The 23,906-nt window shown below is 47.4% G+C and overlaps 1 protein-coding gene across 1 annotated transcript in view; it reads right to left on the bottom strand.

Annotated features, from left to right (window-relative positions):
- Positions 1–23,551, bottom strand: part of LOC147717134 (glucose-6-phosphatase catalytic subunit 1-like) — a 29,221-nt gene extending 5,670 nt beyond the window's left edge. The window contains exon 1 of the mRNA XM_086924074.1: positions 23,249–23,551. Within this exon, the coding sequence (XP_086780200.1) occupies positions 23,249–23,478 (230 nt within the window). The 5' untranslated portion in view covers positions 23,479–23,551. The remainder of the gene's footprint in view (positions 1–23,248) is intronic.
- Positions 23,552–23,906: the final 355 nt, after the last annotated feature.

Here is a 23,906-nt window from a genome sequence, read left to right as displayed (position 1 = left end):
GTCATACGAATTGGAATACTAACCCCTCGCCAATTCTGGCGACGGGGTTAGCATTCCACCCTTCTAGAGGGACACGACATGTATGTAACTGTGAACCCCGGTTAAAGTTAAGCAAAGCCTCAGCTCCACAAAATGGATGCTGCCACCACAGACACGAGTCTGACCCCCTGCAGCTGGGAGTCCTTCCAGCGAGGGGAGCCTGGACAAAGGGTTTCCTGTCGAGGGCGGTGCTAGCACCGTCCCAGACAGGGTTTTGTGTATCCTGGGTAGGCAGGGCTTTACAGGAAGGTGACTGCTGAGTGGCACCCCGGTGCTCACTACGCATAGGCCGGTCAAAACCAGTTCCAGGGGCACACCAGCCCCTGGCCTGGGGAAAGTCCGGCATGGGAGAGGGGTGTAACCACCCCACTCCTAGTCCCACCCATAGGCAGGACCTAGTCACCGGGTCAGCTCCCTTTTTTAGTATAAAGATAGGAGCGGGCCCCCTGTTCAAATTAGATCATCTTTGGAATCAAGACACGACTTTCTGCAAAAGGACATCAAGATTTCTTCTTCAAGATTCTCCCTTGTGGCTAAGGAGTAGTCACCCTGCATCCGCAGGCACCATCCTAAGAACACTGCGGTCTGCTGCAAGTCCTTCCTCAGGAATCCGACGACACAGCTCGACGAGAACCGGCTTCCCTGGCACCTCTGACCTCTACTCACCTCTACAGCCAAGCTGAGAACCGTGAGTGCGATGAGACCTCGAGGGACCGACGATCGCCAAGACTGCACGACTTCTTTGCAACAAGCCCACCGAGTATTCCCCTGGTGAGTGCTTTGGGGTCCAAGAAGCCCCAACCCTGAGCAGCTCCAGCACCGAAGATCAGCCCTCCAGCATCTCCACGATCTGCGTGGGGCCCTTCTGCTTTTTGCTGCTCACCGCGTTGTTTGGCTACTAGCCGGCTGGCTTGTGGCCTTCTTAACGACGCCCAACGACATCACTGCTGCTGGTCTGGTTGCTCCAGACTGGCCCTTGCTTCCTTCTTCAAGAGAAGCACCCCGGACCCTCCTGGTCCACTCCAGATGCCATTTTGAGTCCACCGCGTGGGCTTGAATTTGCCAAGGCTTTGTTGCCCAATCCTGGGACAAGCGACGCCGACAGCTTCATCCATCGTGGGACAGCTCGCTCCTCCATCCTGGTTGCCGACAACGCCTCCTGGTCCGTGAGATCTGCAGAGCACAGCGTCACCCACTCACCTAGTCGAGGTGACTACCATCCGGTGCCCTCCTGGTGCCACCTGACTACTGGCTAGTAGTCACGAACTTGGTCCCCTCTGCTTTCAGGTGTCATCCATCTTCAAGATCCAGGCTTGGATCACTTCGAACTCTCTTCACTGGTCGCCTGCCAGCATCTTCCTTCCAGGCTCCTGGTCCGTCTACGAGGATTCCCGACGTCTTTTGAGACATATGCAGCTGCAGCCCCTGGGCTAGGTAACTTCGGCATTTCGGTGCCCCAGCATAGCCTCACTATCCAAGGGTCAGGATCCACTTTCGTTTTCCTCCTACCAGGTCGGGTTCGCCCGAGAACACTAACTTTCTGAAATCTAGCTACCATAGACTTTGTCCCGCATCCCACGTGAGAGTGCACACTCTGCACCCGAGTCCCCTAGGCCTCCTAGAAGTAATCTGAAGATTCTATAGTCAAGACCTAGCGATTCCAAAGCCTATTAGTACTGTACTTACCTGCTAGTAATTTCGCATTCCACTTTCAGAGTATATGGTTTTCCGTGCCCCTCGGGCATTTGTATATACTGTGCTAACTTAAGTATTTTCGTAAGAGTTTTGTTTTGTGCTTAGTACCCTGTCCTCATAAAGAGTACAGGGCTGTTGTGATTTTAATAAATACACTGTTTATTTTCATAACACTTGTGTGGTGTCCTTTCACTGGGTGTTCAAGGGGTACATGTGTGGTATAACAGCTGGCTTAACACGCCCTCTCGAGTCTTTAGCCTTAGACTGCTCGTATCCATGCTACTAGGATAGCTGGTCTATAAGGTTGACTTACAACCAATCATCAATAAGGGTTGTTTGGACTGATACAAAGTGCTCACTAGAATAGTGAACATTATATATCAGGCCAACTTCTCACATTGGTGAGCAGCGGTTGGGATTTGAGCTTGCTGTTGTTTTACCACACGTATCCTAAGAATATCTTGTTGAAAGATCACATAAGTACTTTAGGTACATATAACTTAGCTTAGAATACTCTGAGTTCTACTGAACCAGCTGTTGCAGCTCCTCAAGGCTTAGCACACCTTGGCTGCAACTCTTAGCAAGGGATCAGTAGGCAAACACATAGTGTAGGTAGGTGCATCACTTACACCACACTAGAATCAGCATGTCAGACAAAGGAGGAAACTCTGAGTCTCCCCTTGTGTCAGTGGACCCTCCACAGGTCACTACTTCCAGATATGCTGCTCTTAGCTTCCAGGAGATGAGACAAGTGTGTACCTCCAGGAAACTAAAACAGGGGTCTAACCCCACAATTCCCTTTCTGATTGGTCTCTTAGAGACTTATGATGCCAGGAGGGCTGGTAACCCAGACCCTTCTAATCCAGATGGGAGTATGCCCTCCTTACAGGGTCCCTTTGAAAACCATGACCATCCCCTCGAGGAGGCAGATAATGCTGAGGATGAGGATGAGGATGAGGATGAGTTGTCAGGGGATGAGGCAGACAAGGGACAGGTAGAAGTCAGCAGACTAACCAGGTCCAACTTAAGCAGGCATGAGAATGGTACTAGGGGACCCCTGGGACCCCTCTCAGGCCAGCTTAACATTGGGAGTGGACGAGTTAGGTCCTAATCAAGAGGCTCTAACAGATCCATTCAATCCAATGGCTCTCAGAACTCTGCTCTGAGGAGGATGACCTCCCCTCAGAGGAGAATCTATGAAGCTAAGGAAAGGGAAGTCAATCTGAGGATTGCAAGGGAAGAACTTGCCCTGGCCAAAGAAAGACTTGCCTTTGCTAGAGAGCATGAATTGAGTGGGTCAAAACCCACTGGTGGCAGCAATATACCTAGCAATAGGGAAAGGAGTTTTGATACAAAGTACCTGAATAAGATAGTGCCCCCCTTTAAACAAGGGGATGACATCCACAAATGGATAACTGCTTTGGAGAGGGCCTGCACTCCTTATGGTGCAAGTAAGTCCTATACAAAGCAGTGTAGGTTTGTAGCTTCGCTTCGCTTACAGTTTTGCTGCTCCAACACTATATTTGCTGCTTTTCAATTCATTATCTTAATATCCGCCTGCACCCGTTTCAGTGCTCTCCACTCCGGCGGTGTCAATCCGCCATCTTGACCCCAATATTCACTTCTGAGGAGTACATTGTGAATGTTGCAGTTACGGCTGATCGGCAGCCGTATCCGGGGACGGCTACAGGCTGCTAGCACAAGGAAATCTGCAACTCTATCACGCCAAGAACCCTCGAGTGGCTGGCCGAGCTGGCTGAACCTGACGAGGTGGACGAGATCGAGATTGGCGGTAATCAGCTGGTTTGGCCTGCGTTCCCCCGCAGCACCGGCAACGGCACAGTCAGAGGAGACGAGCGGCAGCAGGAGCAACAGCGGGATGGCGCCGAAACCTCCTACGCGGACAACCCGCACAGCAGCGGCTAGTGGGAGAGGGACAGCCCCCCTGCTAGTGACGATGGCGGCCACAAATGAGCTTATAACAAACAAAAAATCGGCATGTATTAACAACGCGATGGATGCTGCCTCGGATGTGGAACAACTGCGCCCAGGTAGGCTCGGGGAGAAAAACCCGACTCGGATGAAAGGAAATGCAGTAGATAGCGCCACTGATAACATTGATAACACAGTAAAAAGTCCATTATTAGATGGAAGCGCTCAAGTGAGAACAGAGGAGTCTGAGAAATCTTTTCAGAGCAGCAGTGCTGCAGCACAGTATGATAATATTGTAAGTAAGGTGAATATGTTAACTAAGTTACCTACATCAGACATTACGGAGTTGGTTGGTGCAGAGGAAGAGGTAATTGATCTATCTACTACTATTCCAGTTAAAAGAGTTCCCGAACCCTCAGAACTTTTGAACAAAGTGACTAACTCTGATATGGATATTGATACTGATACTATTGAGAACACCCCCCACAGTGAAATAACCAACATGACTAGCATGTCTGCAGACAAGGGGAGTGCTGAGGGCGCGGAAGAAAGTGGGGGAGCTGAAGATATGGACAATACAGATATCGCTGAGACAGATGAGGAATATGTGGATCTTAACGATATAGGAAATAACACGATGTCAAAAACAACCAAAGACAAGAATAAAATACTTATCACCAAGAAATCAAAGGGCAAAAATAAGAATAAAGCTACTAAAATTACAGGCAAATCCAAAACCAGTGTTATGAAATTGATTGCTGAGAATAGTCCAATTAGACAATGGGTACAGGCCAAGGGTGGTGTAAAGTCTATGGCAATGAGACTGTCTGGTAACAGCCCCGATGATCAAAACATTACTTCTAAAGACTCAAAACAGATCACTATACCACTTAGCCCTACCCAGACTATTATTTCCAATCTGACAAAGGTGACAAAAGCAAAGACCGATAGTTTTGATAAATCTGGCTTGAATAAGGAAGCAGCAGAGTCTGTAGGGGAGAGTCTGTTGGAGAGTCCGTTGGATCAGCCACACCCTTTAGTACCTAATACGATACTCACGGAAGACAACTCTGCTTCTTTGTCAATAAGCCGCAGCAATAGTAAAAGCAACAATGACAGTAGTGGCAGTATAACCCAAGACTTAACTCAAGACTTGCCTGATACTTCAATGGGGTCTACAGGTGAGGCAGTAATTACTCCGACAGAAGAGGTTATACAAGAAATACATACGGGAAATATCATTTCTTCTCTAGCTAGCGGGCCAACAGAATGGGTTTTACAAGGGGAGGTGTCGGCTTCTTTTCAGACAATCTTACAACTCTTACACGAACAGAAAGAAGAAGCTAAAAATCACTATCAGCAAATGAGGGAAGACAATAGCAGAACTCAAACTTCTTTGCAAGAGATGGCGGGCAAATTGGGGGCAGTGTCTCAAGATATAGAGGAACTGCAGCAAAGAGTGGTGGTAACAGAGGAGAAATCACAGCGTTCGGAAATAGCGGTGAATAAACATGCCTCTCAATTACTTCAGATGCAAAATAAGCTGGAAGACTTAGAAAATAGACAGAGGAGACAGAATCTTCGTGTTTTTGGAATTGCTGAAGGAGCAGAGGGGGCGGACCCGAGAGCATATATTACCCAACTATTCCAAAAGGCATTTCCCGATCTTTCAGACTGGGATTGGGACTCTCAGATTCAGCGGGCTCATCGCTTACCCCTATTTCAAAAAGATAAGAGTGGTAAATTCCCAAGACCTATTTTGATTTATATAGGTAATTACCTGCTCCGACAAGCTATTTCTTTAAAAGCACGGCCTAACACCCCAGTCACTATTGATTCTACGATTTTTTTTGTGAGATCTGACCTAAGTAAACTCTCGCTAGAAAGACGATGGAAGTTGAAGCAATTCATCGATCCAATTAAGGAACTTGGATATCAAGCCTATCTGCAGGAACCTGCAAAGCTGAAAGTGATTAAAAATGGCCGATCTTATTTTTTCTTGGAAGTAAATGAGGTCGAAAGTGCTATTGCTGCCTGGCGACAGGGGAAATGACTAAACTAATAATTAAGCTAGTGTCTAATGCTAATGCTCAGCACATACGGTTTTGATGATTTTTTATTTTGTATATTTCAGTTAGCTTTAAAAGCTTCTGTGGCAACTAAATGATTGCTCCTATGGACAAGCATCGGCTAGCACGGGTTTCTTTCTTCTCTTTTTCTTTTGTGTTACTTTTGTGCTGCTACAATCTAGTTTGAATGCCTGGATCCTATCAGTGTTCTATCCGCTCTCCGACTGCCAAGGGAACGGCAGTCCACCGAATGGGGGGACCAGAAGGTAGCCACTGGGTGGGAAATAGCCACTGGGTGGGAATTGGGGGAGGGAAAAAAATAAAAAAAATGCATCATGAGTACAAATATATTTGTGTTTTCTTGGCTAAGAGAAGTTTATATGGTTTGCAAAAATGCTATGTTTCTTTTTGGGTAAAAGACATGTCAGAGTTTTTTATAACATCAATTAAATGTATCAATTAAAACTATTAGTTTGGAATGTGGCAGGTCTAAACAGTTGCAATAAGAGGAGATTAGTATATGAAGAACTTAGGTTGCATAACCCACAGATAGTAGTTTTAACTGAGACTCATATTGCATATAAGGATAGACGTCTATTGAATCAGCTAGGCTATGATCTTTTGGTCTGCACAGACTTCAATGCCTCAATTCGAGGTGTGGCCATATTGAAGCATAAACAGCTTAAAATAGAAGTCAACAAAAAAATAACGGATAAGGCGGGCAGGTGGGCCATGCTACAAGTGTCTTTGGAAGGTCTCCAATATATAATTTGTGGGGTTTATGCCTCAAATCAGGACGAGCCAAGAATAATTGATCAGGTCAATATGGAGTTACTTACCTTGCAAGGGGAACGCATAGTGTTGGGTGATTTTAACTGTGTTATGGATTATAATATGGACACAACCAGAAAGGGTGCGTTGCAAAGGATGCGTAAGACGAGGGCTGCTATCATAGATTTGGCTAATATACATGCAATCAAAGATGCTTGGAGATATCTTTACCCACACTTAACAGGATATACCTATTACTCATCCGCCCATAAACTCTGTTCTCGCATTGATATGGTTTTTGCCTCTAACTCTATATTGTCAACTAGTAAAATGTTTATATGCCCCAGGGTGACATCGGACCATAACCCGCTCTCATTCATAATAGAAATTAAAACGGATAGGCAACCACCTAGGCCCTTCTCCTTTCCCAGATATCTATTCTCTGATAATAAGTTTGTGAGTTTGCTGAAAGGACATATAAAAGATTTTATTGATATCAATGGGTCTTCTACATCTCCTTTGATGGTGTGGGATGCATGTAAGGCTAGCATCCGTGGGTTTACACAACAGTTTGTTTGGCAGCAAAATAAAATCAATAGGGCTCGAAATACAAAATTACTAGATGATATATCTAATATCGAAGAGAGGCTATCTAAGATACTTGCTACTTCCACCACTACAAGGGCAAAAGAAATAGAAGATCTAAATCTAAAACTGATGGAAGCAAGATTAGCTTTGAAAAATATTTTTAGGGAGAAAAGCATATCTAAATTAGCTAAATATAGGCTGAATCAATATGAAAGTGGGGAAAGGATAGGAAAAATCCTGGCCTATAAAGTGGCAGAAGACCGAGCCCAAACGTTGATCAAGGAAATAAAAGGTGATGATGGACAACTATATCAAGATTCTAAATCAATTTTACATCAGTTTGCCACATACTACCAAAAGTTATATACGCCTGAAACAATCCCAACAGGAGACAATATAAATATCTATTTGACAGAAAATGGTGTACAGGATATAGAGGATGAACAAGCAGATCATTTAGAAGCAGATATAACAATAGGAGAAATACAGGCAGCTATTAACTCCCTAGCACTGGGAAAAGCTACAGGCGAAGATTCAATCCCCCTAGAACTTTATAAAAAGTGCATGGAAGAATTAATTCCTCTCCTGATGATGGCCATTAAAGCTATTGGTAAAGGAGATCAAGCCCCAAAATCCTGGAACCGCACTCAAATCATATTCTTTCTTAAAAAGGGGAAAACCCCACAAGAGAGAGGGTCTTATAGACCCATATCATTAATTAATGCTGATGCAAAGATATTTGCAAAAATACTAGCAACAAGGCTTGCGTTACTAATGCCACAGATGGTTTCACCATTTCAACATGGGTTTATCCCCAAACGTGATACTACCGTTCACATTAATACTGCTATATCGGCATTTGATATTGCTAGGACGTGTCCCACCCCACTCGGAATGATTCTCTTAGATGCGGAAAAGGCATTTGATCGAGTGGGGTGGGACTTCCTATGGGCAGTTTTGGTCGCATTTGGCATAAAAGGTCAGTATTTGAAATGGGTTAAATCCTTATATGACCAACCAAGGGGTAAAGTATGTTACTCAGGACAATGCTCACCTATCTTTCCAATAGAACGTGGCACTCGACAAGGGTGCCCTCTGTCTCCTCTGTTATTTGCTCTAGCAATAGAACCTTTCTTGATTGCATTACACAAACAAGAGATGATTGTACCGTTTAAAAACGGTCTTAATGCACTAAAAATAACTGCCTACGCAGATGATGTAGCGGTTTTTTCTACAAATGTCCCTGAAGCGATATCAGGTATAGGTATCGAAGCAGATAAATATGGTAGGGCATCAGGTTATAGGCTGAATGTCAGCAAAACGCAAATAATTACAAATTTTACTTCACTAACACCAATAGATGGAGTATGTAATGTTGCAACATACCTTGGGGTTAAAATCTCTTCTAATCTAGATTCAATAATTGCACTCAACTATGAATCGTTATTAAAAGAAACTTCTCTTCTTCTTAAAAAATGGCATAAACTTCCAATGGGGATCTTGGGACGAATTAACTTAATTAAAATGAAGATTTTACCTAGATTTCTATATCTTTTCCGGTCTATACCTTTAAGAGTATGCAATACTTATTTTAGCAGAGTGGAGGGTATCATTAGCAGTTTCATATGGGGGTATAAGAAAGCACGACGGGCGATATCTCTGCTTAAGCTCCCCTATGACCAAGGTGGACTTGGTTTACCAGACTTTAAATTATATTATTGGGCTGCCTTTTTAACTCGCTTTCGTAGCTTACTTATTTCTGATAAATGTCTTTATTTTCACAAATTTATATTAGGGGATGAAGCTATTATGTTTTTTTACAGACTCAATGACCCCAACAACTTTAAACGAGTACGGTTTAAGACGATTCGAGACACAGTTAACATCTGGCGATCTATCCTTGTTAGGAATAACATCTCCTTATTTCATGCCCAAACACCACTCTGGTATAATCCAGGGTTATCAGGTGTTTTTCAAGACTCAGCTACTTCTATGTTCTCAGATAATGGCATAAATAATTTGGGAGATTTGTATGATCATACTGGATTTTCTACTTTTGAAAAGCTAAAGATGATGTATAAATTACCAGAAAGGGCTTGGTTTAAATATAATCAGATTAAGGATTACATTATCCGTAGAACAGGCCTTGATAGTATATCTGAATCCGAAATCTGGAGCTGTATGTACAGGGACTCTGACAAGGCATTGATCAGTTGTGGGTATAAGACCTTTTCCATTTTACACAAGGATGACATTAGTAAGGTGGCAGAAAAATGGAGCACAAAGTTGGATGTGAATGTAACACTAGCTATGATAACCTCCTCACTAAGTAGCCTAAATAATGCCGTTCAATCGTCTAGTTTGAAACTACAGCTGTATAGGACTTTGTTTCAACTGTATTATTCACCTGACAGGATTCTTAAATGGGCCTCTAATAATGAATCGAACGAATTTAATGATCGTACAAAATGTCCTAAATGTGCACTCAAGGGGGCAAACATTGTTCATATGTTTTTTTCATGCCCCGAGCTAATTAGTTTTTGGAAAGATGTGGCTGGTGTTATCTCGACCAAATTGGCTAGACCAATTATACTCACGCAATTGGATATTTTGATTGGAGTCGTTGGGATAGACAATAGATCTCGTGATCTGATGAATATACTTTTTACATGTGCCAGATTAACTATCGCCAGGGCCTGGATACAAAGTCATCCCCCCACGGTCATGGAATGGTGGCTTTTGGTCAAAGACATTTATAATATGGAAAACTCTTTAGCGATGACTAAGGGATTGAGGCAAAAACGGAAGATACAAGAAATTTGGGGAGTAATTATGTCTTAATGATTTAACAGAAATATGGATTTATAAGTATTGTTATTGATTGATGCCTTATCTTATATGAACTGTCTGACACTGTATATATTTGTATTTGATGTTACTCATGATGCTAATAAAAATCTCAAAAAAAAAAAAAAAAAAAGGAGAGGGCCTGCACTGTGCAGGGTGTTCCCCAAAGTCAGTGGGCAGCTATCTTGTGGCTCTCCTTTGAAGGTAAAGGTAGAGATAAGCTCCTCACTACTAGAGTTGAGGATGCTAACAATTACCAAGTCCTGAAGAATACACTGGTTGATGGGTTTGGTTTAACCACTGAACAGTACAGGATGCTGTTCAGAGACACCCAGAAAACTCAGTCTCAGGATTGGACTGACTTTGTTGATTGTGCCACTAAGGCCTTTGAAGGCTGGTTACTGGGTAGTAAGGTCACTGATTTTAAAGGATTGTACAATCTAATTATGAGGGAGCAAATCTTAAGTAATTGTCAGAACCAGTTATTACACCAGCACCTGGTAGACTCTGATCTGACCTCTCCACAGGAATTGGGTAAGAGGGCAGACAAATGGGTCAGAACCAGGGTCAGGCCTAAGAACCAGGGTGGTGACTAGAAGAAGGAATCAACCAAGCCTCAAGAGAAGGGTGGGGATAAATCCACAGAGAAGACTTCCCAAGGGCCCCAAAACTCCAACAAGGGTGGTGGGTCCCAGAACACTCCTTCAGAACAGAAGAAACCTTATTGCCATACCTGTAAACAGGTGGGCCATTACAAAAGTGATGCCAGTTGCCCTAAAAATAGCAATAAGGAAAACATACCCCCAGGTAATACTCCCAAACCTCCTGTTACCACTAGTGGTAATCCCCCAGGTGGTGGGAGTGCCCCCAAGAATGTGGTGGGCATTACTTTGGGAAACCAGGAGGACTATGGCCTAGCCAGGTCCCCTAACAACACTCTTGTCTGTGAGACTGGCATGGGGTTTGCCAACTTCACTACTGGTCCCCACATTTTGGGAAAGTATAGACAAGAGCTCCTAGTCAATGGTCAGAAAGTTGAGGCATTCAGAGACACAGGGGCCAGCATCACCATGGTGATTGACCATCTGGTCCCCTCTGCTCAACTGACCCCTGGTTTTACTTATCAGGTGACAGACATTCATGGAGTGAAAAGAAGGCATCCCATGGCAGTAGTCAAGCTCAGCTGGGGTAATGTCACAGGGCCCATGAGAGTGGCAGTGACAGATAACCTGCCTGTAGATTGCTTACTGGGGAATGACCTGGAACTCTCAGCAAGGGCTGAGGTGGAGCAAGAAACCCACTCCAGGATGATAGGCCTATCCAGCAGGGTTAGTGGGGCAGTAATAGCTGCAGCCCCAGTCCAAGCACCAGTCCTCCCTGAAAAGGTTGGAAGAGCAGTGGTAGCCACTGCCCAGGCTCAGACAGACTTTCCTGAACAGGATAGGAAGGCTTTGACAGTCACAGCCCAAACCCAGACTGAGTGCCCTCCTGAAAAGGTTGGCAAGGTTGAAATGGTCTCAGCCTCTACTCAGACAGATAGTGTTGTGAAGCCTGAAACAATGGATCACTCCACTCAGACAGAGACCATTGAGGAGGAAGAGAAATCTCCCTCCCACCAGACTCTAGGGAAGGATCAGCCTCCTCAGGGAACTGATCTGACCCCTTGTGAAGGAACTGCCCCAGAGGTAGTCAGGCCTAGCCTGGCAGAGCCCCTGATGTCAGTGGACCCTTCCAAGGTGGGACCCAGTCTGGAGCAGGTAACCTGCCCCTCTCTACCCTGCCTCAGTCAGCCCAGGGCTGTGGAGGTCAGGGAGGCCAGTGGTGGACCCCAAAGGGCCCCCTGTCCAAAAGAACTCCTTAATCAGCAGATTAGGATCACTGAAGCTGGTAAACCTAGCCAAGTGAAAAGAACTCAGACTCCTGAGGGATCCCCCTTAAAAGTAGTTAGGGACCTCCCACAGCTGGACACTGTTGGGCACAGCCAAACATGGGGCCTCAAAACCCCAGACCTGACCTGTCCCTCCAGTAAGCCAAACAGAGGGACTCAGCCTCCAGCTTTAGGTAGCCAGAGGCTGACCCTGAGAGCTCAGTGCATCTCAGCTAAAGAAAGGAAGGCACACATGATGGATGGTGATTGGAGGAAGTTGAGCCCAAAGGTAGAGGAGCCTCACTTCAGCACTCCATCCCAGCATCAGCCTTTTTCTTTCCCAAGACACACCAGAGACAGAGATTCCCTATGGTGGAGACCCTCAGATACCCCTAGGGTGAGGGGTTGCCTAGTGGACCATGACACAGGGGGAAACCAAGCCAGAGCTGGTCCTTCCTTATATGGCCACTTAGGTAATAGAGGCTTACCTGGACAAGGATAGCCTTATCTCCTTTCTTTGGGGGGGGGGGTTGTGTAGGAAGGTACATCCTGACTATGGTTGCCCCCAACTTTTTGCCCTGTGTTTTAGCTGGTTTTTGACATAGTCGACCTGGGACCCTGCCAATCAGGACCCCAGGCCTACTGCTCTCTCTGTAAAATGGATTCCATGTGCCTTAGGTACATTTCCAATTGGTACTGGGCCACCTTATCAGACCCTGTAACTCAGGGCATGGGTGTACCCAGGGCCTACCAAGGGCTGAAGCATGTATTATGCCACCCCTGGCTGGCCTCCTAAATTTGACACAACTGGCTGCATGACAGCTGGGGCAAAGTCGTGTAATCACCCTTTGCTGTAGATATAGTATACCTATATCTAACCCTAAAAATGGACACACAGATTCCTATCAGTCACTCCTATGGCAGGCCTTAACAATCCTGAAGGCAGAGTGCTTGGAATCGTGTGAGATGGTGCTCTGGCATGAGCTGAGCCTGTCTGCAGCTTGCGGAACCAAGTCCTAATAGCTGTTCCATGATATCGCATACCATATACTCTTAAGTGCATTATAATCCTCGCGGTTAAATGCTATCTTTGGTATTGCTTTATCAAAACATGTCGAGTAAGGTGTCATACGAATTGGAATACTAACCCCTCGCCAATTCTGGTGACGGGGTTAGCATTCCACCCTTCTAGAGGGACACGAAATGTATGTAACTGTGAACCCCGGTTAAAGTTAAGCAAAGCCTCAGCTCCACAAAATGGATGCTGCCACCACAGACACGAGTCTGACCCCCTGCAGCTGGGAGTCCTTCCAGCGAGGGGAGCCTGGACAAAGGGTTTCCTGTCGAGGGCGGTGCTAGCACCGTCCCAGACAGGGTTTTGTGTATCCTGGGTAGGCAGGGCTTTACAGGAAGGTGACTGCTGAGTGGCACCCCGGTGCTCACTACGCATAGGCCGGTCAGAACCAGTTCCAGGGGCACACCAGCCCCTGGCCTGGGGAAAGTTCGGCATGGGAGAGGGGTGTAACCACCCCCCTCCTAGTCCCACCCATAGGCAGGACCTAGTCACCGGGTCAGCCCCCTTTTTTAGTATAAAGATAGGAGCGGGCCCCCTGTTCAAATTAGATCATCTTTGGAATCAAGACACGACTTTCTGCGAAAGGACATCAAGATTTCTTCTTCAAGATTCTCCCTTGTGGCTAAGGAGTAGTCACCCTGCATCCGCAGGCACCATCCTAAGAACACTGCGGTCTGCTGCAAGTCCTTCCTCAGGAATCCGACGACACAGCTCGACGAGACCCGGCTTCCCTGGCACCTCTGACCTCTACTCACCTCTACAGCCAAGCTGAGAACCGTGAGTGCGACGAGACCTCGAGGGACCGACGATCGCCAAGACTGCACGACTTCTTTGCAACAAGCCCACCGAGTATTGCCCTGGTGAGTGCTTTGGGGTCCGAGAAGCCCCAACCCTGAGCAGCTCCAGCACCGAAGATCAGCCCTCCAGCATCTCCACGATCTGCGTGGGGCCCTTCTGCTTTTTGCTGCTCACCGCGTTGTTTGGCTACTAGCCGGCTGGCTTGTGGCCTTCTTAACGATGCCCAACGACATCACTGCTGCTGGTCTGGTTGCTCCAGACTGGCCCTTGCTTCCTTCTTCAAGAGAAGCACCCCGGACCCTCCTGGTCCACTCCAGACGCCATTTTGAGTCCACCGCGTGGGCTTGAATTTGCCAAGGCTTTGTTGCCCAATCCTGGGACAAGCGACGCCGACAGCTTCATCCATCGTGGGACAGCTCGCTCCTCCATCCTGGTCGCCGACAACGCCTCCTGGTCCGTGAGATCTGCAGAGCACAGCGCCACCCACTCACCTAGTCGAGGTGACTACCATCCGGTGCCCTCCTGGTGCCACCTGACTACTGGCTAGTAGTCACGAACTTGGTCCCCTCTGCTTTCAGGTGTCATCCATCTTCAAGATCCAGGCTTGGATCACTTCGAACTCTCTTCACTGGTCGCCTGCCAGCATCTTCCTTCCAGGCTCCTGGTCCGTCTACGAGGATTCCCGACGTCTTTTGAGACATATGCAGCTGCAGCCCCTGGGCTAGGTAACTTCGGCATTTCAGTGCCCCAGCATAGCCTCACTATCCAAGGGTCAGGATCCACTTTCGTTTTCCTCCTACCAGGTCGGGTTCGCCCGAGAACACTAACTTTCTGAAATCTAGCTACCATAGACTTTGTCCCGCATCCCGCGTGAGAGTGCACACTCTGCACCCGAGTCCCCTAGGCCTCCTAGAAGTAATCTGAAGATTCTATAGTCATGACCTAGCGATTCCAAAGCCTATTAGTACTGTACTTACCTGCTAGTAATTTCGCATTCCACTTTCAGAGTATATGGTTTTCCGTGCCCCTCGGGCATTTGTATATACTGTGGTAACTTAAGTATTTTCGTAAGAGTTTTGTTTTGTGCTTAGTACCCTGTCCTCATAAAGAGTACAGGGCTGTTGTGATTTTAATAAATACACTGTTTATTTTCATAGCACTTGTGTGGTGTCCTTTCACTGGGTGTTCAAGGGGTACATGTGTGGTATAACAGCTGGCTTAACACGCCCTCTCGAGTCTTTAGCCTTAGACTGCTCGTATCCATGCTACTAGGATAGCTGGTCTATAAGGTTGACTTACAACCAATCATCAATAAGGGTTGTTTGGACTGATACAAAGTGCTCACTAGAATAGTGAACATTATATATCAGGCCAACTTCTCACATTGGTGAGCAGCGGTTGGGATTTGAGCTTGCTGTTGTTTTACCACACGTATCCTAAGAATATCTTGTTGAAAGATCACATAAGTACTTTAGGTACATATAACTTAGCTTAGAATACTCTGAGTTCTACTGAACCAGCTGTTGCAGCTCCTCAAGGCGTAGCACACCTTGGCTGCAACTCTTAGCAAGGGATCAGTAGGCAAACACATAGTGTAGGTAGGTGCATCACTTACACCACACTAGAATCAGCATGTCAGACAAAGGAGGAAACTCTGAGTCTCCCCTTGTGTCAGTGGACCCTCCACATGTCACTACTTCCAGATATGCTGCTCTTAGCTTCCAGGAGATGAGACAAGTGTGTACCTCCAGGAAACTAAAACAGGGGTCTAACCCCACAATTCCCTTTCTGATTGGTCTCTTAGAGACTTATGATGCCAGGAGGGCTGGTAACCCAGACCCTTCTAATCCAGATGGGAGTATGCCCTCCTTACAGGGTCCCTTTGATAACCATGACCATCCCCTCCAGGAGGCAGATGATGCTGAGGATGAGGATGAGGATGAGGATGAGTTGTCAGGGGATGAGGCAGACAAGGGACAGGTAGAAGTCAGCAGACTAACCAGGTCCAACTTAAGCAGGCATGAGAATGGTACTAGGGGACCCCTGGGACCCCTCTCAGGCCAGCTTAACATTGGGAGTGGACGAGTTAGGTCCTAATCAAGAGGCTCTAACAGATCCATTCAAACCAATGGCTCTCAGAACTCTGCTCTGAGGAGGATGACCTCCCCTCAGAGGAGAATCTATGAAGCTAAGGAAAGGGAAGTCAATCTGAGGATTGCAAGGGAAGAACTTGCCCTGGCCAAAGAAAGACTTGCCTTTGCTAGAGAGCATGAATTGAGTGGGTCAAAACCCACTGGTGGCAGCAATATACCTAGCAATAGGGAAAGGAGTTTTGATACAAAGTACCTGAATAAGATAGTGCCCCCCTTTAAACAAGGGGATGACATCCACAAATGGATAACTGCTTTGGAGAGGGCCTGCACTGTGCAGGGTGTTCCCCAAAGTCAGTGGGCAGCTATCTTGTGGCTCTCCTTTGAAGGTAAAGGTAGAGATAAGCTCCTCACTACTAGAGTTGAGGATGCTAACAATTACCAAGTCCTGAAGAATACACTGGTTGATGGGTTTGGTTTAACCACTGAACAGTACAGGATGCTGTTCAGAGACACCCAGAAAACTCAGTCTCAGGATTGGACTGACTTTGTTGATTGTGCCACTAAGGCTTTTGAAGGCTGGTTACTGGGTAGTAAGGTCACTGATTTTAAAGGATTGTACAATCTAATTATGAGGGAGCAAATCTTAAGTAATTGTCAGAACCAGTTATTACACCAGCACCTGGTAGACTCTGATCTGACCTCTCCACAGGAATTGGGTAAGAGGGCAGACAAATGGGTCAGAACCAGGGTCAGGCCTAAGAACCAGGGTGGTGACTAGAAGAAGGAATCAACCAAGCCTCAAGAGAAGGGTGGGGATAAATCCACAGAGAAGACTTCCCAAGGGCCCCAAAACTCCAACAAGGGTGGTGGGTCCCAGAACACTCCTTCAGAACAGAAGACACCTTATTGCCATACCTGTAAACAGGTGGGCCATTACAAAAGTGATGCCAGTTGCCCTAAAAATAGCAATAAGGAAAACATACCCCCAGGTAATACTCCCAAACCTCCTGTTACCACTAGTGGTAATCCCCCAGGTGGTGGGAGTGCCCCCAAGAATGTGGTGGGCATTACTTTGGGAAACCAGGAGGACTATGGCCTAGCCAGGTCCCCTAACAACACTCTTGTCTGTGAGACTGGCATGGGGTTTGCAAACTTCACTACTGGTCCCCACATTTTGGGAAAGTATAGACAAGAGCTCCTAGTCAATGGTCAGAAAGTTGAGGCATTCAGAGACACAGGGGCCAGCATCACCATGGTGATTGACCATCTGGTCCCCTCTGCTCAACTGACCCCTGGTTTTACTTATCAGGTGACAGACATTCATGGAGTGAAAAGAAGGCATCCCATGACAGTAGTCAAGCTCAGCTGGGGTAATGTCACAGGGCCCATGAGAGTGGCAGTGACAGATAACCTGCCTGTAGATTGCTTACTGGGGAATGACCTGGAACTCTCAGCATGGGCTGAGGTGGAGCAAGAAACCCACTCCAGGATGATAGGCCTATCCAGCAGGGTTAGTGGGGCAGTAATAGCTGCAGCCCCAGTCCAAGCACCAGTCCTCCCTGAAAAGGTTGGAAGAGCAGTGGTAGCCACTGCCCAGGCTCAGACAGACTTTCCTGAACAGGATAGGAAGGCTTTGACAGTCACAGCCCAAACCCAGACTGAGTGCCCTCCTAAAAAGGTTGGCAAGGTTGAAATGGTCTCAGCCTCTACTCAGACAGATAGTGTTGTGAAGCCTGAAACAATGGATCACTCCACTCAGACAGAGACCATTGAGGAGGAAGAGAAATCTCCCTCCCACCAGACTCTAGGGAAGGATCAGCCTCCTCAGGGAACTGATCTGACCCCTTGTGAAGGAACTGCCCCAGAGGTAGTCAGGCCTAGCCTGGCAGAGCCCCTGATGTCAGTGGACCCTTCCAAGGTGGGACCCAGTCTGGAGCAGGTAACCTGCCCCTCTCTACCCTGCCTCAGTCAGCCCAGGGCTGTGGAGGTCAGGGAGGCCAGTGGTGGACCCCAAAGGGCCCCCTGTCAAAAAGAACTCCTTAATCAGCAGATTAGGATCACTGAAGCTGGTAAACCTAGCCAAGTGAAAAGAACTCAGACTCCTGAGGGATCCCCCTTAAAAGTAGTTAGGGACCTCCCACAGCTGGACACTGTTGGGCACAGCCAAACATGGGGCCTCAAAACCCCAGACCTGACCTGTCCCTCCAGTAAGCCAAACAGAGGGACTCAGCCTCCAGCTTTAGGTAGCCAGAGGCTGACCCTGAGAGCTCAGTGCATCTCAGCTAAAGAAAGGAAGGCACACATGATGGATGGTGATTGGAGGAAGTTGAGCCCAAAGGTAGAGGAGCCTCACTTCAGCACTCCATCCCGGCATCAGCCTTTTTCTTTCCCAAGACACACCAGAGACAGAGATTCTCTATGGTGGAGACCCTCAGATACCCCTAGGGTGAGGGGTTGCCTAGTGGACCATGACACAGGGGGAAACCAAGCCAGAGCTGGTCCTTCCTTATATGGCCACTTAGGTAATAGAGGCTTACCTGGACAAGGATAGCCTTATCTCCTTTCTTTGGGGGGGGGGGGGGGGGGGGTTGTGTAGGAAGGTACATCCTGACTATGGTTGCCCCCAACTTTTTGCCCTGTGTTTTAGCTGGTTTTTGACATAGTCGACCTGGGACCCTGCCAATCAGGACCCCAGGCCTACTGCTCTCTCTGTAAAATGGATTCCATGTGCCTTAGGTACATTTCCAATTGGTACTGGGCCACCTTATCAGACCCTGTAACTCAGGGCATGGGTGTACCCAGGGCCTACCAAGGGCTGAAGCATGTATTATGCCACCCCTGGCTGGCCTCCTAAATTTGACACAACTGGCTGCATGACAGCTGGGGCAAAGTCGTGTAATCACCCTTTGCTGTAGATATAGTATACCTATATCTAACCCTAAAAATGGACACACAGATTCCTATCAGTCACTCCTATGGCAGGCCTTAACAATCCTGAAGGCAGAGTGCTTGGAATCGTGTGAGATGGTGCTCTGGCATGAGCTGAGCCTGTCTGCAGCTTGCGGAACCAAGTCCTAATAGCTGTTCCATGATATCGCATACCATATACTCTTAAGTGCATTATAATCCTCGCGGTTAAATGCTATCTTTGGTATTGCTTTATCAAAACATGTCGAGTAAGGTGTCATACGAATTGGAATACTAACCCCTCGCCAATTCTGGCGACGGGGTTAGCATTCCACCCTTCTAGAGGGACACGACATGTATGTAACTGTGAACCCCGGTTAAAGTTAAGCAAAGCCTCAGCTCCACAAAATGGATGCTGCCACCACAGACACGAGTCTGACCCCCTGCAGCTGGGAGTCCTTCCAGCGAGGGGAGCCTGGACAAAGGGTTTCCTGTCGAGGGCGGTGCTAGCACCGTCCCAGACAGGGTTTTGTGTATCCTGGGTAGGCAGGGCTTTACAGGAAGGTGACTGCTGAGTGGCACCCCGGTGCTCACTACGCATAGGCCGGTCAGAACCAGTTCCAGGGGCACACCAGCCCCTGGCCTGGGGAAAGTTCGGCATGGGAGAGGGGTGTAACCACCCCCCTCCTAGTCCCACCCATAGGCAGGACCTAGTCACCGGGTCAGCCCCCTTTTTTAGTATAAAGATAGGAGCGGGCCCCCTGTTCAAATTAGATCATCTTTGGAATCAAGACACGACTTTCTGCGAAAGGACATCAAGATTTCTTCTTCAAGATTCTCCCTTGTGGCTAAGGAGAAGTCACCCTGCATCCGCAGGCACCATCCTAAGAACACTGCGGTCTGCTGCAAGTCCTTCCTCAGGAATCCGACGACACAGCTCGACGAGACCCGGCTTCCCTGGCACCTCTGACCTCTACTCACCTCTACAGCCAAGCTGAGAACCGTGAGTGCGACGAGACCTCGAGGGACCGACGATCGCCAAGACTGCACGACTTCTTTGCAACAAGCCCACCGAGTATTGCCCTGGTGAGTGCTTTGGGGTCCGAGAAGCCCCAACCCTGAGCAGCTCCAGCACCGAAGATCAGCCCTCCAGCATCTCCACGATCTGCGTGGGGCCCTTCTGCTTTTTGCTGCTCACCGCGTTGTTTGGCTACTAGCCGGCTGGCTTGTGGCCTTCTTAACGATGCCCAACGACATCACTGCTGCTGGTCTGGTTGCTCCAGACTGGCCCTTGCTTCCTTCTTCAAGAGAAGCACCCCGGACCCTCCTGGTCCACTCCAGACGCCATTTTGAGTCCACCGCGTGGGCTAGAATTTGCCAAGGCTTTGTTGCCCAATCCTGGGACAAGCGACGCCGACAGCTTCATCCATCGTGGGACAGCTCGCTCCTCCATCCTGGTCGCCGACAACGCCTCCTGGTCCGTGAGATCTGCAGAGCACAGCGCCACCCACTCACCTAGTCGAGGTGACTACCATCCGGTGCCCTCCTGGTGCCACCTGACTACTGGCTAGTAGTCACGAACTTGGTCCCCTCTGCTTTCAGGTGTCATCCATCTTCAAGATCCAGGCTTGGATCACTTCGAACTCTCTTTACTGGTCGCCTGCCAGCATCTTCCTTCCAGGCTCCTGGTCCGTCTACGAGGATTCCCGACGTCTTTTGAGACATATGCAGCTGCAGCCCCTGGGCTAGGTAACTTCGGCATTTCAGTGCCCCAGCATAGCCTCACTATCCAAGGGTCAGGATCCACTTTCGTTTTCCTCCTACCAGGTCGGGTTCGCCCGAGAACACTAACTTTCTGAAATCTAGCTACCATAGACTTTGTCCCGCATCCCGCGTGAGAGTGCACACTCTGCACCCGAGTCCCCTAGGCCTCCTAGAAGTAATCTGAAGATTCTATAGTCATGACCTAGCGATTCCAAAGCCTATTAGTACTGTACTTACCTGCTAGTAATTTCGCATTCCACTTTCAGAGTATATGGTTTTCCGTGCCCCTCGGGCATTTGTATATACTGTGCTAACTTAAGTATTTTCGTAAGAGTTTTGTTTTGTGCTTAGTACCCTGTCCTCATAAAGAGTACAGGGCTGTTGTGATACTTAATAAATACACTGTTTATTTTCATAGCACTTGTGTGGTGTCCTTTCACTGGGTGTTCAAGGGGTACATGTGTGGTATAACAGCTGGCTTAACACGCCCTCTCGAGTCTTTAGCCTTAGACTGCTCGTATCCATGCTACTAGGATAGCTGGTCTATAAGGTTGACTTACAACCAATCATCAATAAGGGTTGTTTGGACTGATACAAAGTGCTCACTAGAATAGTGAACATTATATATCAGGCCAACTTCTCACATGAACCTCCTTCACTTCTGCTGTTCTTCGAAGCACACTCATACTGCATACACAGGCTGGACACCTATGGAAATGCAGGCTGTTTTTTCACTTTTAAGCGCCTTACTTCTCTTGCTACGGTATAACTTAGATACTCGCTTCAGAGTGCAGTGTGGACCCTTCCTCCTCAGCATCACCTGTCCCATGTAGGCCTTCCAGCCACAACAGGAGCACACACCTCATTGCTAGGCCTAGATTTTCTGCGGCTTTGCTCCTGTGCTGGCACACGTTAAATTGACACAAAGCAGTGCAAAGTGGCACGTGCTACGTACTGTCCACCACAAGAGGTGAGTTGTGCTGGAAAGGTGAACTTTTCACTGCTCAAAAACCACTTTGTGCCGCACAAAGGGATCATTTCTGGGGGTGGATCAACCCCAAGGTTTTTACGCAAAGCTTCATCTACTAAGATAGCCAGACAGGACTTTATATCAAAAACGAACACCTACTTGAAGCAGTTGCAAACAAGGGTTAATGTGTTCATTTCTCAAACAGAGACACATTCCTTATGCTTTGCAATGCACAACACACAGCCAACAAATTGAACCTACTGAGTGTGTCTGTGCATAGGAGTTTGTGTTTGAAGGGTAGGCCTCTAGTACAAATCCAGTGCACACCCACCTCTGCACCATGGTGTGAGGCTGTTCATTGAGCACCAGCAGCAGGCCAGTCTTACTACATATGACTGTGCTGTTTCCCCCATGCACATGCAGCACAGACAATGTAGCTGTTGCTCTGCGCTATATAAAAAATGAGTAACTCAGGGCCATACTGCCTGATGTCTGGAACTCTCACACCCTGACACAGTTAAGAAAACTAACTCCATACATTATTAAGGACTGACTAGAAATATCACTTGCACAATAACCATGTGCTGTCCACTTGCAAACGCAGGCATAGATGTGTTCGTTGGTATGGTTGCCATACACGTGCACTATATCACTGACTTGAGGTGGTCCAAGACATGAAAGCAGTTTGACTAAGTTCATGTGCTTCTCAACAGGGCAGAGAACCAGAAAATCAGGGGCCCTCTGTCCATCAGATCCACACTGTAGTTGTATAAAGACCGATCATATGAAATAACCAGTAATTAGAATAGAAACTGTTACTGGTTCAGGAGGCCACATTCCTCCTGCACAGTCTCATGTCTGCAGGATGAGGGATGGTCACTTCTGTTGCAGGGAATTCTGTCCTACATTGAGACTCTCTACAAGGGTGCTCAACAGAAGCCAGGTTAAAACACCCACCAAAGGGTTACTGGATTCAGACATACACAACCCAATGCCCGGCTCCCTTTGTAAGGAATTCTTGGTATTGGGAACTTGCATCTGTACAGTGGAAGTGGGAATCTGGGTTTCTAGCACCAATCGCCAGACGTCCTCTTGGGTCTTTGCTTTCAAGGACACTCTTGAGTGAACCATACATTTCTGGAAAACTGCACAATGCTCTGGACAATGAATCACGCCAAGCTGACACCAACAAGTAATGACACAGCAGACAAGAGGACATCACAGCTGAACCCACAGCACTAAACAGAGGTCTAGAAAGAAATTCCCATGGAGAAGTATTGGTGCTGGGTGATCAGTGCATGTTTCCACGTGTTCTACAGAACATAAAATGAGTGAGTTCATGCACTAGAAAGAGCAGATCTTAGATTGCAAGAAAAGTCACAGAAGGCATCCCTTTCTACATCTGGCGCCATGTAGCAAGGAGTAGATTAGCTCTGTTTTCAAGAATTCTAAGCAAGTTAGGGTGAATAAATGTATTTAGTAGATGGTAGACTCCCTTCAGTTTGGAGAGACCAGAGAAGGAAGGAGACCAAAAGTGTCCAGAGAGTAGAATATTTCTCTAACTTATTCATCCATAACCTGCTCAAGTGAAACAAGCCCAGAACAATTAGAGGGAGGGGATTTTATCAATCAACGATTTTCCCAAATTAGAGCTGGACTGCTCTGGCCCTACACATTTGGAAAACATGCAGCAACATGGGTTGGGAGACATCAGTGAAGGCTGGGTCTTAGAGGTGGGGAATAATAGGGTGTCAAATCACAGAGGATAAGCCCTGAAATTATAGATACTATGTTCTCAGCACCCCTTGTAGGTCATGTGGACCCAGTACTCACCATTTGAAGACGAGGTTGAGCCAGTCGCCGATGACGGCCACCCAGATGAGCTTGATGCCCACCGCCTCGCACAGGTGGAACCAGATGGGGAAGAACACGAAGAAGGTGTTGCGGAGGTCGGCGGCGAAGGAGACGAACATGAACCAGTCCTGGGAGCTCTTGTAGTTCACCTGGAGGTACTGCACCATCTGCGCCCCGGAGTCGTGGAGGAGGTCCAAGCTGGTCTCCATGTTAGCGCTATAGATAGACCTTTCGGGCTGGTGGGGGCTCTCTCGATATCTCTCTGTCGCCTCCGCTGACCCTGCACTGCTCCTGCTCCTGCTCTGTTGCCCCCTTTATACCATCCCGACGTCTTGTTTGCCGTTCAGTGATGTCATGGCCAATGATCTTTGGACCAAAAAAACACACTTTCAACAGAATGAAGAAAACAGCCAAATATGGGAACACCACATACGTGACGCACAGGTACCTAGAAGGGATTGCGTAAAAAAAATACCGTGCCCTGCCACACACTGCCCTGTGGGCCATTAACCCTTTGTGCTTTAAGTTTTCTTTTCTAGTTTTTTTTTTTAATTGATTCTAAAACAACATCTAAAGGTAAGTGCTAGAAACACAATGTTGTCATCCAATGCATGTGATTGATCACAGAGCGCTGATT

The sequence above is a fragment of the Lissotriton vulgaris genome, chromosome 5 (assembly GCF_964263255.1).
Source record: "Lissotriton vulgaris chromosome 5, aLisVul1.2, whole genome shotgun sequence".
Lineage (NCBI taxonomy): Eukaryota > Metazoa > Chordata > Amphibia > Caudata > Salamandridae > Lissotriton > Lissotriton vulgaris.
This window is presented reverse-complemented; position numbering and strand designations above follow the sequence as displayed.